The sequence below is a fragment of the Equus asinus genome, chromosome 8 (genome assembly GCF_041296235.1).
Source record: "Equus asinus isolate D_3611 breed Donkey chromosome 8, EquAss-T2T_v2, whole genome shotgun sequence".
Classification (NCBI taxonomy): domain Eukaryota; kingdom Metazoa; phylum Chordata; class Mammalia; order Perissodactyla; family Equidae; genus Equus; species Equus asinus.
The window spans coordinates 95,814,003-95,830,953 of record NC_091797.1 but is presented as its reverse complement, the minus strand read 5'-3'; the positions used below and the strand labels follow the sequence as shown (position 1 = coordinate 95,830,953).

Sequence of the window (16,951 nt, the reverse complement as noted above, 5' to 3'; positions counted from 1 at the left end):
GGTTTGAAAATCTTCTAAACTAATAAAAAGAAAAGAATGAACAGAAGCTAGAAGTAACACTCTCAGGCTAGAGATGCTGCGAATAAAAAAGAACTCACATTCAGTTTTCACTACAGTTAATTCTCCAAGGAGAAGGGGGCATTGGGCACCTCACAGAAAACAGAGGCCACCCTCCCTTGCTATGTCCCCCTGCAGGGGGACTGACAAGTTAAGACAGTGGAGGCATCTCAAGTTGGGATGGAGGCTGCAAGACCATGAGGCCTCCAGGATAAAAAGCACACTGACAGCTCTCTTTTACAACCAGCACAGGCACTGCATACGTGCATCGATTGCTTCTTGTTTGGAATGGCGGTCACATGGCCAGTCCCAAGAACCTGCTGTGTGGGATCATTTGTCATACAGAATTCTAAAAGAATCAACACAGCATCTTTTTCTTTGAAACATCTGTTACACCAAATTCTTCTTTACAATGGAATTTGTTTTAATGGAATTTTACTTTTAAACTAAACTCGACAAATCTATGATGTCAAGAATAACTAACTGCTTTAAACAAATACCATTTCCTCACAAAAGCAATCTAACGTTCATCCTAAGCCCTTCTACATGTCAAGGATGAAGGAAGAGAATGCAGCCTATGGGCTAATTAGACCTGTTCCTTTCATTCCTATCAAGTCTCTCAGGATAATTTCTGGCTCCTATATCTGAGACACGAGGTCCAAAATCTACTTTTATTGCTTTTCTTCACATATCTTAACGTTACATTATGGTAGATGGAATTAAGTTTAAAAATCTCATATAATCTTGAGATATTAGATTTGGAAGTATGGCAGGCCCACTTAACTCCTAAAATGTGACACCCTGTTCATCTACTATTTGCAAATGATATATTAAAAATACTGAATCTTGATCTCCATCACAGCCCTCCATGCTTGCCACTTGGCTCATAAACCTCACAAAGATGTCCTACTTCACTTTTTCTTGCTTTTATAAATTTATTCAATCATTTCTTATGACCAAGATACAGACCCTGTTGGAAGAGTTCGCCTGCCACCTGGATGCACTCTCCACAGGTACTCTGAGATGCGAGGAAAATGTGTCATTTGGAAGGACTGCCAAGTAATTTTGAAAGAATCCATAGCAGTTCCCATTCTTTCCACATCTATGTTTTCTTCAAATTATATTATAATTCTGCTTAAGAGACATCCTTCATTATCAAATAAACGTAACCTTTACAGAACAGCCCTGGTCCACGTTCACAGAAATATACACTATTGGAAAAACTCCTACAAACCCAGCCTGCACCTGGCAGTGGCAGCAGCAACTATGAAAGGTGCCATAGGCAGGACCTCAAGGGAGCTGTGCAAGGGGTGGGACAAAGACCATTTATTTTAACAGTGAGCAGGGAGGCATGCCCTCCAACTCTACAACACATCAGCATTACTCCAGTTGAGGTGCAGAGGCCAAAACCCAGGGCCCAGGAGTTAATGCTGAACAGGAGATTAAGACAGTACCTTGGTTCTGGCCAGAAAGGCAAGCCTCAACACACGTGGAAACAGGCTTACTGAGAGGGACGCTTACTGTAACACGTGTCCAAAGTTCTTTTGCTTTCTGGTTTTCTTTTTATGCAAACTTGGTCCTTACCTTGGAATTCAACATAATTTCTGGAGCCCTGTACCAACGCGTGGCTACATACTCCGTCAGGAACCCTGTGTGATCATGGTCCGGATCTGCAACACGGGCCAAGCCAAAGTCACAGATCTAAGAGAGAAAAAAATGGGACAGCTTCTTAGAGATTCTACCCAATTTAATGTCAAAACATCATAAAAACAAAAAACACAACAGCAGTAATGATGATAGTAAATGTGGCACTTTGCTGGGAATTCTACATACTCATTCTTGTTTAATCCTCACAATAACCTGAAAGGCAGGAACGACAATCCACGTGTCAGTGAACAGGCTGGAGCAGTCTTTAAGAAGACACATTTTAAGAGGCATCCCCACTTTTCATTATTTGCTTATCCCACAGCAATCTCCGTTAGGTCATTGGACAAAACTGCTTTGCATAACAATAAAGTCACTAAAAATTGCCCAGGGTCTTTTCTCTAGCTTCCTCCTCCTCCTCCTGCTGCTCCCAGGATCACCACTGCTAGGGTCAGTTCCTCGGCCTGCACTTGCCTTCTACTTCTCAGACTTCACTTCCTGCTATGCTTCCATCTGTTCCATGAATTGTATGTACTTCCAAAGAGTCTTCCCACTTTTCTCTCCTTCTATGTAAACAAATCCACTCAAAGCTTTAAAAGATGTTTCATATACTGAAGATGGATTTTTTAAAAAAAATATCCAGCTTCTAATTTCCCTTGACCCACAAAAGTACCTGGCTGGCCTTTCATCATCTGGCCATCCAATCCTTTGGTGCTACTCCATACTCCCACACATACAAATCTAACTGTAGTATGTTTAGTCCCATACAACTGCAGGATATTTTAATTCCTTGGTCCCTGGGAACTAACCAAGAGAGAGAGAGACATGTTACAATGACAGGCCAGAGGCTAGTAGAAGGCTGCCTGGAAGACAGAGACTAGGTTGGAAGTTTACTGTTTTAATTCAGCTAAGAAATGATAAGGGGCTGAGCTCAGGCCATAAAAATGGAGACAAAAAAGGAGGGACACACCTAAGAGATATTCACACCTAAGAGTTAAATGGACATCAATCTCTGCTTAGATTCCCCATAGTTGAGTCTCTCAATAATTCAGAAAGATTCAGAAAGTTCCCACCCATCTCACAAATGTCTTCTTCTCGCCTTGGACACTGGCAGCACCATATAGCACCTCTGATGCCACAGGCCCGGCAGCTGGCTTTAACTGTAGCATTCAAGAGAGCTCCATATCCGTTGCCTAATTTTCATATACTATCACTATACCTTCAAAAGGAGCAAACAGCAGATCTGCCTCTCCAGTTACTCTTCAAAGGCCATTTTCTGTGCGGACTCTAACAGAGTTGCGTTGTGAGGAAGTCCTGGGTCCTACTCCACAGCTCTGACAGAGAACGCCAGCCACTGTACTGTCTCCGGTGACATTATCTTCACCATAAGCACCGGCCTCACCTTTCAAAGCTGGCTTGTGTTGCCATTACATCCCCAACACTCAGGGGCTTGTCAGAGGATCTGGCTGATGTATGGCCACAAGCTTTTAAGTGGGATCACAGTAAGTTCTAACTTCAGCTTGACTGATCTTGAGGCTTTCAATGTACCTGCACCCTATTCGTTTCTTGAGAGCCTTTTCTGCCAATTCCTGTGAAGCAAACTACAGGAAGGCTTCCCAGTACCTGTGCCTGGAAGTTCACTAGCAGGAAGTACTTTCCAGTCCTTGTGCCTGCAAGTCCCATTTGGCATGATTTCCAACTCAAAGCAGCAATGAATGATTGACTTCTTCTTACACCTGAAGGCGGGTCCTCTAAGCTATTCAGAGCCATCACCTGCTATGCTGGACTACCACCAAACCATTTCAATTCTGTGTGGCTTGAACTTTTCAACTTATCTGTGACTCACGGTTTCTCTTTTTTCAGGGCTAAACACTTCGTCTTCTGATTCAAGTTCAACCAAAGAATTGTGCAGAGAAGAAATACTGCATCTTATTGGCAGAGCAAAACCAGCCCAAGTCCCAGACTGTGACCATAGATCCTTCACCGTGCTCTATGCCTGGTGCCACAGACTGGAGGGGGTCCAGACTTGACACATAGCTCTCAGGGGTCAGTTGAAGCAGAAAACAAATCCCAGATAGATTAAAAAACCCAGAATATAAGAAATTTACACATCAATGAAGTCAAGTATTAAGGCTGATGTCTCCATGCTCCTCTGGGAACATGGAAAAAGAAATGGAAGCTGTATTTTTCATTCACAAATACTATAAAGACAGGGAGAAGGGGTATGAATAACCTTAAGCACAGTTGTAGCAGACTGTATTTTCTATAGAGGGTGACACCAATATAACCCATCCTCCATACTCTTCTTACAAGCTCTGGCTGAACTTGTAACAAGAGAGCAGGGCCTCTCTCTCTTCTTCTTGAATCTGGGCAAATCTCTGTAACTGCCTGAATCAAAAGAATGCAGTGGAAGTGATGCTCTGTGACTTCTGAGGCTATATCCTGAAACGCAATATGGCTTCCACCTGGCTCTCTCTCTTCTGGGGTACTTGAAACCCTCTGCCCACATTGTGAGGAAGTCCAGGCCACATGGGTGACACATGGGTGTTCCAGGTGACAGCCAGCATCAATTGCCAGGGACATGAGGGATGATTCCAGCCCCAATCTTCGCATCTTCTAGCCAAGGTCCAGACTCTGGAGAAGAGATCAGCCATCACTGCTGCACCTAGACTGAATTCCTGACCCATAGAAACTGAGCAAATATACGATTATTGGTTGTTTCAGGCCACTACATTCTCAGGTGCTTGTTATACAGCAAGAAGCAACTAATACAGTGGTACTGGACACAGTGCTTATGATGGGATAGGCACTCTCTGAGGAGGACCCATCTGAAGTGATACTGGAATGCTGAAAAGATGTCAGCCATGTAAAGACCTGGGGAAAGCCAGAGCAACGCCCTAAAGAAACTAGTTGGGCACATGTGAGGGACAGAGCTGGCACTGTAGCTGAAACCTCCCAAAGTGGCTCTTGAATTGGCTACTTCTTCTATAACTCAACTGCCACTGCCTTAGTTCAGACTCAATTTAGCTTGTCTGGAATTAGGGAGACTAGCTTTATCTGCCTGCAATCTAATTCATCCTCTAAATTCTTGCCTAAATGTTTCTAAAATATAAGTTAAAATCTCAAAAATCTTTTAACCAATCTGTTCTGCCTACTGAACGAAGCCCAAATTCTTTAAGCATGACTCTCAAGATCATTCACATATTGCCACCAAACTACCTTCCTGATCTCATCTTTCCCACCATCATCTCTGTCCTACATCTGCCCCTCTGTACTCCAGACTACACTGCTTCCCTCACTCCACAATGCCCTGTCAACTGAGCGCCCTATCCATGCCATTCCCTTACCCTAAATACCCAGCTTGAAAGGCACCTCTTCTGAGAAGTTTCCCAGGAATCAATACCCCCCGAGAATCAACTGCTCACTTTTCTGAACTCTTCTAATACTCTGTTAGATGTATATTATATATAAGTATACAACGAGATCCATGAGAGTTGGCTGGGCACGTGCCCATCTTCCCAGCTAGAACCTAAGTCCTTAGAAAAAGGCAACACTTGACTTACTTTTTATTCCTAAGTGTCCTATACATAGCGGGCACTCAAAATTTGGTGAATAAATCCCTTACTTTAAATGTTTGTAGGAAGTAGAACAGTTACTGGGGTGGATTAATTGACAGAGACTCTAGCATTGACCATTTTTACAACATCTGAATTGCTGATAATCTCTTAAAAATAAAAATCAGGGTACAGAGTTACCGAGGTTAATATCTTACATTAACAATGAATAATGTTAATAAAATTAGATTGTTCAAAGCGGCACCATTAAAGAAGGAAAAATTAAAAATTGGCATTAGTAGCATTCCTTCACCAAGAAAGACAACTTAACCTATTCACGTTGAATGCTGCACTACATCTATTTCCTTAAAACTAAATGTAACCATGCAGTTGCTCTTCCTCATCCTTTCCCTCCAGGAAATCCAGTCACGTGACCGAAGGGTCCCTGGGGTGGGGCGGGGACCACAGCAGCCCAGTGGGGTATGCAGCATCCAAGCGGAGTTAAGGGGGCTCCAGATGGGGACATAGTCTAGGTGTGAGGTGAAGAAGGGGTTACATGGGGAAGCAGCGGCAGCCCACACAGGGGACTGGAGTCTGAACAGGGTGAGCAGAGGATGCATGAATTATATTGCACAAATCAATTATTTCATTGCAGGTTGCAAAATGGTGATTTTTCTAATTTCATTATTCCTCTTGCATTTATTAGCTGGCATTCTTTTTAAAGAAGAGCTGTTGTTCATTGACTGGAGCTATTTGTTTATCCTGATGCACAGATCCTACTGGAAAGACAGGAAAAAGGTTTAGTTCTTTCCTTTTAGTTACCAATTTTGAGAATACCGCGTTGGTGTAAGAGAGACCATGTTTTATTATTTGTACCCCCTACACCTAGATTAGGGCATAGAACCAGCAGCTTCTCAAAAATCTTGGTTACAATTTTAAAACTAAAGAGGGAGATATGGGGTTTAGACCGCTAAAGATTTCACAGTTCCATTCATGGTCATCAATGGAAAGCCCATATGATTTTTTAAAAGAGTTCCCTTAACAATACAACACTGAAGACTTAACAAAACTTACGTGGCATTAACCAAAAAACTGCCAAGGCTACAAAAAAAAAAAAAAAGCAATAATATTCGTTACAATTCCATACAAAGGAAGACAAACCACCACGATATGGTACAAGAAACATAAAACGACCTGGGGTACTCCTACCTGGCTACTTTTTGAGTTGTGTAAATTCAAATTTTCATAAAACAAAGGAAGCCCCAAAGACAGGTTTCTCCTATCTTCCAGATCCTCTTTCCCAGGCAGACCCAGAATCACAAGCCATGGGATCCTAGCATTCCGGGACTCCTGCTGGGATTTCTGTGGGCTCAGTCTAGCAAACAGTGAGGACTACAGACTGCTAGAGATCATATTCCCCTGGCAGATCCACTAAAAATACGCTAGCAGATCTCCAAATAGGTTTATCACCCTTGTGCTTCTGTGGCCCTGGGAAATAAAGAAGTCTACAAGAGTGAGTCCCAGAAGGGTCCCAAGAGGTCTATGTCTCCTGGGTCTCAGGGTTTCAGATACAGTGCAAAGCACGTTTATGGAAGTTAAAATGAAAAAGAAAAGCTTATCGCTGTTGGCCTTGACGTACCAGAGTCAAAAGTTAAAGGTCAAACTGATACCCTGAGGGCTCAAGAGTAGGAAATAGTTTAGTAACACAGAAGTCAATGGGAAAAGCAAGAAATGGCATAAATGCCTATTTGAAAATTCCAAAGGACCTAAATAACAAGTAAGGCCACAGGTTACAAACTTTCTAGGTAGAGGGGCCTGGGGGATGGGCATCAAGGTCATCTCACGGTACTGAGCATGTGACGGGTGTACAGCGATTCCGGAGCTCAAGCAGAAAAGACTCTTCTCCCCGGTAGCGTTCTCTCAACACTCATATATGCACCTGAACTGCCACCTACCTGTCCTGCCTTTCAGACATGCTCACCACAACAAACCAGTGACTTAGTGACATACCATACTCATCTTTGAAACGAGATTCTCTCTTGAACACTTATATTCATGTGAATGATGCACACCTCATATGTATATTTTTAAAATGTGGTGAATTGTACTGCTGCAAATATCTAAAATATCCTATTGTGTTTCTGAGTCTGTGTGTTCAATTGGGTTTTGAAAACAATGCCTAGATTGTGCAGATGGCCAACAACACACACACATTAGTGTGGGTGTAAATTTTGGTGAGTAGTGAATAAAACAGCCCTAGGTAAAGACACAAAAAGGCCCAAGGAAAAAGTTCACAAACAATGAAGACAATAGACAAAGCAGTTTGGTTCTGTTTGTTTCTTCTTAAGGATGAGCATATTTTCAAAGCAAAGTAAGAGACAACCTTTCCCAGAAAAATTACATACTTAAGATATTGAGAATCTCTCTCCAAAACCTAACAGAAGCAACCTGCCATAACAGGGTTGTGACGATAAGCAACGGAAGGAAAAAAGAAAAGCACTAGGAGACATAAAAATATTCATTGTAATTTTTCAAGAAAATCACTAAGAGCCAACAAAGTGTAGCCATTCCTAAAAGTAGCTTCATTCCTTTCGTGCCTGCCTGGCTTTTAGCTGCACAGACCCAAGGGAAAGAAGCTGGCTACATACCTTGTGGAAAGTACATGAATCTAACTCAGAAGGATCCTAAGAAGTGACAGAGTCCGACCCAACCGTATCTCACGTAGGAACCTGGCCTCTACAACATTCACAGGATGTTGGCCACCCTGTTTTAAACACTCAATGACAGCGAATAAGATGACCACCTGATGACAGAACCCACTGCCTTTTTTATAGATAGTTCCAGGAGGTTCTCCATGATCTACTTCCAACCAACCTCTCCAGCTTAGTGTCAACGACTCCCTATTACTCACCCAAAGCTGCAGCCACACAGAGCAGCGCTCAGTGTTTGTGCACTAGTCCCTACCTTCTTACTTTTATTTCTACTGTTCCTTCTGGCTATGATACCCTATGTTCAACATAGCCACTGGCCTGCCCATCTCTAAAGGCCAGCATGGATACCACCTTCTTCCTAACGCCTCTCTCAGCCCCAGCCAGAACTAACCCACCTCTCTCTTTTGCATTTGCACACCATTCTTTTCAGTATCTCAGTTACAGCTGATATTATTACAATCACATACTGTTTATCAGATTTCTGACCTCTTTTCAGATTTCAGGGGTAGACACTCATCTCCTTTGCCAGGTATACCTGACAGGGCTTCTCACAGGAGTGTCTACTGAACTGAAGTCCAAGAAATGATGATTGCTATACATCTATATGCACTTTTTAAACAGCTTTATTGAAATATAAATTCACATACAATTCACCCGTTTAAAGTATACAGTTCAGTGGTTTTTGATATTATAATCACAGAGTTATACAATCATTATTACTATCCAATTTTAGAACATTTTTATAACCACAAAAAGAAACCACAAGGAAACCACAAAAGTACCCCTCAGCAGTCTCTACCCATTCCTCCCCAGTCCCACCAGGCCTAGGAACCACTAATGTATTTTCTGTCTCTACAGATCTGTCTACTCTGGATATCTCATATAAATGGATCCATACAGTATGTGGTCTTTCATGACTGGCTTCTTTCACCTACATAATACTGTTTGCAAGATTCACCCATGTTGTGGCATGTATTAGTACTCCATTCCTTTTTACTCCATTGTCTGGATCTACCACATTTTATTTATCCATCATCATCTGGACATTCAAATTATTTCCACTTTTGGGCTATTAAGCTACTATGAATATTTTTGCACTAGCTTTTGTGTGCATTCATTTCACTTATGTATATAGCTAGGAGTGGAATCCTCACCAACACTCATCACCTGACATTTTGATTATAGCCATCCTAGTGCATATGAAGTGGTATCTCATGTGGCTTTGATTTGCATATCCTTACTGACTAATGATGTCAAGCATATTTTCATGTACTCATTTGACCATCTGTATATCTTCTTTAGAGAAATGTCTATTCAGATCTCTTGCCCATTTTTAAACTGGGCTATTTATCTTTTAATTGTTTTAAGAGTTTTTCACATATCCTAGATAGAAGTTTCTTCTCAGATACATGATTTACAAATATTTTATCTCATTCTATGGGTTGTCTTTTCATTTTCTTGATGGTGTACTTTGTAACACAAGTTTCTAATCTTAATGAAATCCAGTTTTTTTTTTTCTTCTGTACCTTATACTTTTGATGTCATGTCTAGGAGCTTTGCCTAACACAAAATTGCAAAGATTTACTCCTGTGTTTTCTAAGTGTATTCTAGTTTTACCTCTTAAATTAGGTCTTTGATCCAGTTTGAGTTAATTTTTGTACATGGTGTGAGGCAGGGGCCCAATCTCATTCTTTTGCATGTGGCTATCCAACTATCCCAGCACCATTTGCTGAAAAGACTACTCTTTCCCCAGCGAAAGATCCTGGCATTCTTATCGAAAATCAGTTGATCATAAACATATGGGTTTATCTACTGACCCTCAATTCTATTCTGTTGATCTATATGCCTACTCTCATGCCAATATTACACTGTCTTAATCACTATAGCTTTGTAGTAAGTTTTGAAATCAGGGAGTGTAAGTCCTCTAACTCTGTTCTTTTATAAAATTGTTTTGGCTATTCTGAGTCTCTTGACTTTCCATATGCATTTCAGGATCAGCCTGTCCATTTTTGCAAAAAAGCCACCAGGGGCTTTGATAGGGATTACACTGAATTTGTAGATCAATTTGGGAAGCAATGTCATCTTAACAATATTAAGTCTTCCAATCCATGAACGTGGGATGTCTTTTCATTTATCTACGTCTTGAATCCACATGCATTTTTATCAGACTGAATCCACATTCCTTCATCATATCTAAGACATTTGTAGATCTGCCTCCTTATTTAGCTCTGCTACCTATTAAAACAGAAATATATATATATAAATGCTGCCCACTTTAAAGACAAGTGTGAGAACTGTAAAGTATCTAGGATTTCCCTATTTACTGGAATGCCTTATTTAGGTATTAAAGTCATTGAGGTTAAGTTTTTCTGCGGTTTTCTGAGTGTTCTTTATATAAAATTTATTAAAGAAAAAGGTCATCAATGAAGTAGATGACTTTTTAACTTACAAATAATGCAGAGAATCTTATTTATAAGTATAAAAGTACATGATGTGTATGTAAGAGCATTAAAAAAACTTTGGAAGAAAACACACCAATTTGTTATAGTGGTTACCTCTGGAGAGGAAGGAGCAATGAGATAGAGAAGAAGAGGAGAACTAGCAATCTTTACTTGCTTTTTTGGGCCATAAAAATGTTTTCATGTATTTCTGGTATAATTTTAAATATGAATAACAATAAATATAAATATGCCCCAATAAAAGAGTTTTTTCAATATATATCACCCTAAGAGTAAATAACCTGGCTGACCTTGAGATCACAGGTGGTATTGAGCAGCAGGTTGGAAGGTTTGAGGTCACGATGCAGTACGTTAGCTGAATGGATATATTTTAACCCTCTGAGGATCTGGTAAAGAAAATAGCAGATATGGTCGTTGCTGAGGTGTTGGGTCTTCAAGAGTTTGTAGAGATCCGTTTCCATGAGGTCCTGTACTATATATCTGTTTGCGCAGGTTAAGGTAACAGATCAAATAGCTGGTCACACTTACAAAAGCACTGAAAACAAAATGAACTCTCCCCCCCAGATAATCCACTAAGTCATGAGGCCCACGAGGAAAATGAGAAACTGATGAAATCTTGGTGTACATTTATGGAAGGAATCTGAAGTAGCTGATTCCTTTTTAGGTCCTGTGGGACAAAAGGCATTATACCTGCCATTGTGGGCCTAGATTGAGACCTGAAACAGACTGTTATAAAAATACTGGCTATTCTTTTTTTTTTTTTTTTTTTTTTGAGGAAGATTAGCCCTGAGCTAACTACTGCCAATCCTCCTCTTTTTGTTGAGGAAGACCAGCCCTGAGCTAACATCCACGCCCATCTTTCTCCACTTTCTATACGTGGGACGCCTACCACAGCGTGGCTTTTGCCAAGCGGTGCCATGTCTGCACCCGGGATCCGAACTGGCGAACCCCGGGCCGCTGAGAAGTGGAACATGCACACTTAACCGGTGTGCCACTGGGGTAGCCCAATATTGGCCATTCTTGAAGTCTCAACCTCCTTGTTCTCCATATTGCCCACCATCAACAAAAGCCCTCCACGGCTTGTTGGAAAGGGCTGGAAGAGTGTGGCGGCAAGCAAGCATCATACACTCCCCTTCTGTCTCTGGTCCAGAAACAACTTGTATATCACCATTCTTTTACTTCTTTTCCCCTCCTTCTCCTCAAAAATCAACCACAAAACTTTTGAAAACACAGGCCTAGAACACCCTCCTAGGAAATTCAACCCTCAGTTTATTTGCTTAACTCTTCAAATAACATTAAGATCATAAATAAATAAGACTAGGAGGAAGTCAGGCTAAGAGGGGCTTATGCTAGTTTTGCTCCTCTTGCTTTTTGCCTATCCATGTATCTAAGCATCTACAATTTTAGCTATGGCTAACTTTGCTCTTACAAAAATTAAATTATAAAAGCCTTGAGTTTTTAACTTAACCATAACATTATTTAATTAGAAATTTTTGCATTTCTTTTATTCATTTCTGTGTAAATATTAGTGTAGGTCTCCTACAGATTTGTGCTAGATGAGACACAGTATGGATTCAAAGGAAACATGAGTTGAAAACTTGTCAGGTAAAAAAGACCTGATTTTCACGGCAAAACGTAAAGTAAGACAAAAGGTGGTAGTGGCAGGAGGCATTTCACTTAAAATATCACTATAACTTGGTAACAGAGCTGCTTAAAAATGGCAAGGGCTGGGGCTGGCCTGGTGGTGGAGCAGTTAAGTTCACACATTCCGCTTCAGTAGCCTGGGGTTTGCCAGTTCAGATCCTGGAGGGCGGACATGGCACTGCTTGGCAAGCCATGCTGTGATAGGCGTCCCACATATAAAGTACAGGAAGATGGGCATGGATGTTAGCTCAGGGCCAGTCTTCTTCAGCAAAAAGAGGAAGATTAGCGGCAGATGTTAGCTCAGGGCTAATCTTCCTCAAAAAAAAAAAAAAGGCGAGGGCTGCCTAGAGACAAGGAGCTGCCTCTCCCTGGAGGGGCAGAATGCAAACTCGGCAGACAGGGAGGAATGCTGTCCCAGTCAAACCGTAACTTTCTTCTGGCAGATCTTCAATATACATAATGCCTCTCTTTCAAATGTAGCCTCTACCCAGGCAGGATCCTCGGGACCTCCTTACTCCCAATATCTAAATGTTGGTCATAGTTAATAACATAATTTCAGAGCTGAGTTGGCCTTAAAGATAACGAGGACTAGCACAATTTTAAAGATGAGAAAACTGAGGCCTAGAGGAGAAATGACATTGCCTAAGATCAGGACAGTCTGGATTTGACCAGGTGCCATCCAGGGCACCCACTTTCTTAGTCTACTGCTCTTTGCTTTTCCTTTTCACCATCAGAACAAACCATACCCCAGATCACTGGAAAAAGTGTTCACCAAGATTTTCCATAACTAAACATAAGGAAATCTTTACTGAAACTGACAGAGAAAATGCTGGATTTGCCAAAAAGACACTAAAAATAGTTACTGACAACTGAAAAATTAATCATAGGAAAAATTTAAATGATGCAAGTAGGATAGTAAATGGCAAATAGATTACAATTTCCTCTTAAATGTGCTTTATATACTTCTCCTTTACTCTGATGAGTCCGGGACATTTCAAGTTACATTAATCAGTAAGGTGAGCGCGCAGGAGTCAGCTGTCTCAAAAGGATACACATCTTTCATTTGCTCGATGGTTGGCGCTCGAATAATATCATTGATTCCAATGATGTTCTCATGTCTGAAGCGCAGTAAGATTTTTATCTCCCTCAGGGTTCTCTGGCAGTAGGTCTGGTGCTCAAAAGGACTGATTTTCTTGATAGCTACTCGAACTTTGTTGACATTATCATAAGCAGAGCTAAAAAAAAGGGGGGGAAGGGGAGAGAGATGGCATTAAAAACAGTTCTCAGAACATCCTGGCAGAAAGAATACAAATTGGTAAAAGTATTAAATATTTAGCACTCTGGGTAAATACTTGTTTCATACACGTGAAGGCAGCATATATAGCATCCACAAAAAGGCCTCAAGCTAGGGAGGATGAGGCAGGCATAATGTAGCACATTCTGAACCTCAAACTTAACAGAGGGCCCAGTCCCTGGTAAATGTGTGGATGCCCATTTTCATAAGCCCAGAAACATGGGTTTATTGCCTCACACAGAAAAAAAAAACACTTTCCCACTGTTTTTAACAGCAACTGCATTCTGGTGAGAGTACTCATTCCTGCCTCCAAAACAACTTCTTACTGTTGTATCAGATTCCTCAGACTCAGCAGAAACATTCAAATGACCATTAAGCGCATCTTTATCCCTAACAAAAATGGACCCAAGAGGATGCCTTGATTGCCTGCATCGACTTTGTTTTACTTGCAAAATGACATGACTCTTTCTTTTTTTCCGAGAAATTTAACTAAGATGTTTGGATAGTCTCATAACACAATTTATAAAGCATTCTTCAGAAACTACTTTCATAGCTGTTACATAGGACCCAGTTCTTTCCAAGCTGTCCTTAAGGTCTGACTTTATAGAATTCCAAGCAGAAGTAATAATTATATCTTCAATTTTGTGATGAATTCTAATCTTGAATATTATTACTATCTTTAGGATCAATATTCTATTGAATCTTTCCCATAAGAGCTTTTCGTATTAATAAGTATCAACATCTGGTCCATCAACTGAAGCAATGAAATAAGAATGACAGGCAGTAAGACATTGTTTCTTGTTTCCTCAGGATAAGTGCTAGAAAAATGAAACAGTAAAATAAATTTATTCTCAAGTTTATGCTTCTACAATGGTATTTATCAATCTACTTATTCCTTGAATTTTTGATGCATTTGTCTGACTCCATCACAAAACTATGCTGTAGGAGGAACCTTGTGTTTCTCAGCTTCAATTCTCCCATAACACCATTAATACATTGCACTCAGGTGCCTCCAATACTTTGAAATGAAAGATAATTCCTTCAATAAAAGAATCACTACTCATATTTTATTTTGCTTTGGTTTGCTGCATGAAGGCCTAAACCACTGATTTTCAGGTATATCATTCAAGCAAAGGGATACGTCACTCAAGTAAGTTTATTCAATATTCAGAATAACTATTTTTAGAAATTAAAATTCTTTCTGGGTAATTCAAATGATAGAAAGAACATCAGCTCAACAAAAGACAATACAGGTTAAAATAGTTGTAAAGTACTGGCTTAAAATGAACATTAGAAATTTCTAGTTTTACTGAAACACAGCAAACATGGTCATAAATTTGCTCTCGGGAACAAGAATGTTGGCGGGAGGGGCGCGTATAGTCAGTATGCCCCTCCAATTGTCTCAACACTCAGGGATGAAATAATAACCAAATGACCCCTTTCAGTGAGAAGTCAGGAAATCCTCCTCATCGGTTCGCACGTGAAAAGCAGCCGTGACCCTGGCCATGGAGTTGGGTCTGTCCCACCTCTCCATTTTGCTGTCTTTTTGGTTTACACAACCTGCCATACAAGTGACCACAAAGAGTTTACACTCTTCCACAACAACTCTATTATTTGCTCACTTTTCCTTCGATTTCTCAGTTTTGTTTCATTTCTTATTGCTCTAACACTCAGCAAATAAATTTCACTGGTATACTTTTTACCATGGACTTTCTGGTGTCTCCTAGTTTTGTTTAAAAATCATATTGTTTTAAAATCGCTACCAACCCTGTTTTCTTTTTTTCTCTAAGAATTTAATCTTTGCTCCACTCTCTTCTCCCTCAACTACTGTCATGCTACAGCTTTTGCTTTCAATGTCTTTCTTGTAAACAACTTATGGTTGCAGTTTGGAATCTTAACCCAATCTGTGACTACACAGTCTCTGGCTGGATTAATTTTAGATATTCACATTTTTTCTTTCATTTGATAGACTTGCTCTTTCAAAAACAAAATTTCAAGGTTGAACAAATTGTTCAAGGTTAAGAATGCAAAGAGCTTCCTAACTCATCCCTTAAGGTAAATAATCGTCAAAAATAAATAAAAAAATAAAAACGGATGATGATAATGGAAAAGAACTAAAACCAAAACTAAAGACCAATCTTTTTTAAGCATAAGCTTGAAAATCAACAAAAAATAAATGAGTAAATATAGTCTGACAACACATTATAATAATAATCCATTATATCCAAACTATTTAATCTTAGGAATTCAAGAATGGCTCAATTAAAAAAACATTAAAAATCAGACATCATGTCAAACAGACATTTCTTCAAAGAAGAAACATAAATGGCCAAGAAGCATATGAAAAGTTGCTTGGCATCATTAATCATTAGAGAAACGCAAATCAAAACTACAACAAGGTATCACCTCACACCCATCAGGATTACCACTATCCAAAAACCACCAAAAAATACTAAGTGTTGGAGAGGATGTGGAGAAGTTGGAACCTTCATGGACTGTTGGGAATATAAAATGGTGCAGCCACTATGGAAAAAAGTATGGAAACTCCTCAAAAAATTAAACATAGAAGTATCATACGACCCAGCAATCTCCCTTCTGGGATTACATATCCAAAGGAATTCAAACTAGGATCTTGAAGCAATATTGGCACACCCATGTTCACCGCAGCACTGTTTACAATAGCCAAGAAGTAAAACAAACCCGCATGTCCATTGATGGATGAATGGATAAAGGAAACGTGGTATACAGACACGTTAGAATATTATTCAGCCTTAAAAAACAAGTAAATTCTATCACATGCTACAACATGGATGAACCTTGAGGAAATTAAATGAAATAAGTCAGTCACAAAAAGACAAATACTCTATGATTCCACTCACGTGTGGTATCTAAAGTTGTCAAACTCATAGAATCAGAAAATAGAATGGTGTTTACCAAGGGTTGAGGGAAGGGGGAAATGAGGACATGGTGTTTAAGCATAGTTTCAGTTTTGCAAGATGAAAAAGTTCTACAGATCTGTTACACAATAATGTGAATATATTTAACACTACTGAACTGTAGCTTAAAAATGGTTAAAATGGTAAATTTTACACTCTTTTTTACTACAATTAAATTTTTTTAAATTTTTTAAAATCAAGGGTAAAAACCACGTTGAGGAAAAAATTAAACATTTAAATAGATGTCAAAAAAGAATGGTAGTGGTTATCTGAACCTACCTATGTGATAAAATTGCACAGAACTAAACACACACAAATGTGCATATAAAACTAGTGCCATCTGAAGAACTCTGCAGACTGTATCAATATCAATCCCCAGGTGTGGTACTGTACTATAGTTACACGAGATGTTACCACTGAGGGAAACCGGGATTTCTCTGCGTTATTTCCTATAACTGCACGTAACTCTACAATTATCAGAAAACAAAAAGTTTAATTTTAAAAAGAGGTCATCAATAGGAGTATCCATACAGTGGAATACTATGCAACTGAAAAAAAAAGCACGACATGGAAAGATGTTCAAGATCTACTAAGCGGAAAAAAAAAACGAGCAAGGTCCAGCAGTAGATACATGCTTTCTTTTTTCTAAAAA

General features: G+C 39.8%; 1 protein-coding gene across 3 annotated transcripts in view; it reads right to left on the bottom strand.

The window, feature by feature from the left end:
* MAPK1 (mitogen-activated protein kinase 1) overlaps positions 1-16,951 on the bottom strand; it is a 96,222-nt gene that overhangs the window by 27,955 nt on the left and 51,316 nt on the right. For all 3 annotated transcript variants that reach the window (XM_044775445.2, XM_044775446.2, XM_070516463.1), the window contains exons 2-4: positions 13,122-13,304; positions 10,716-10,905; positions 1,642-1,758 (exon numbers count right to left, since the gene is read on the bottom strand). In XM_044775445.2, the coding sequence (XP_044631380.2) occupies positions 1,642-1,758; positions 10,716-10,905; positions 13,122-13,304 (490 nt within the window). The remainder of the gene's footprint in view (positions 1-1,641; positions 1,759-10,715; positions 10,906-13,121; positions 13,305-16,951) is intronic.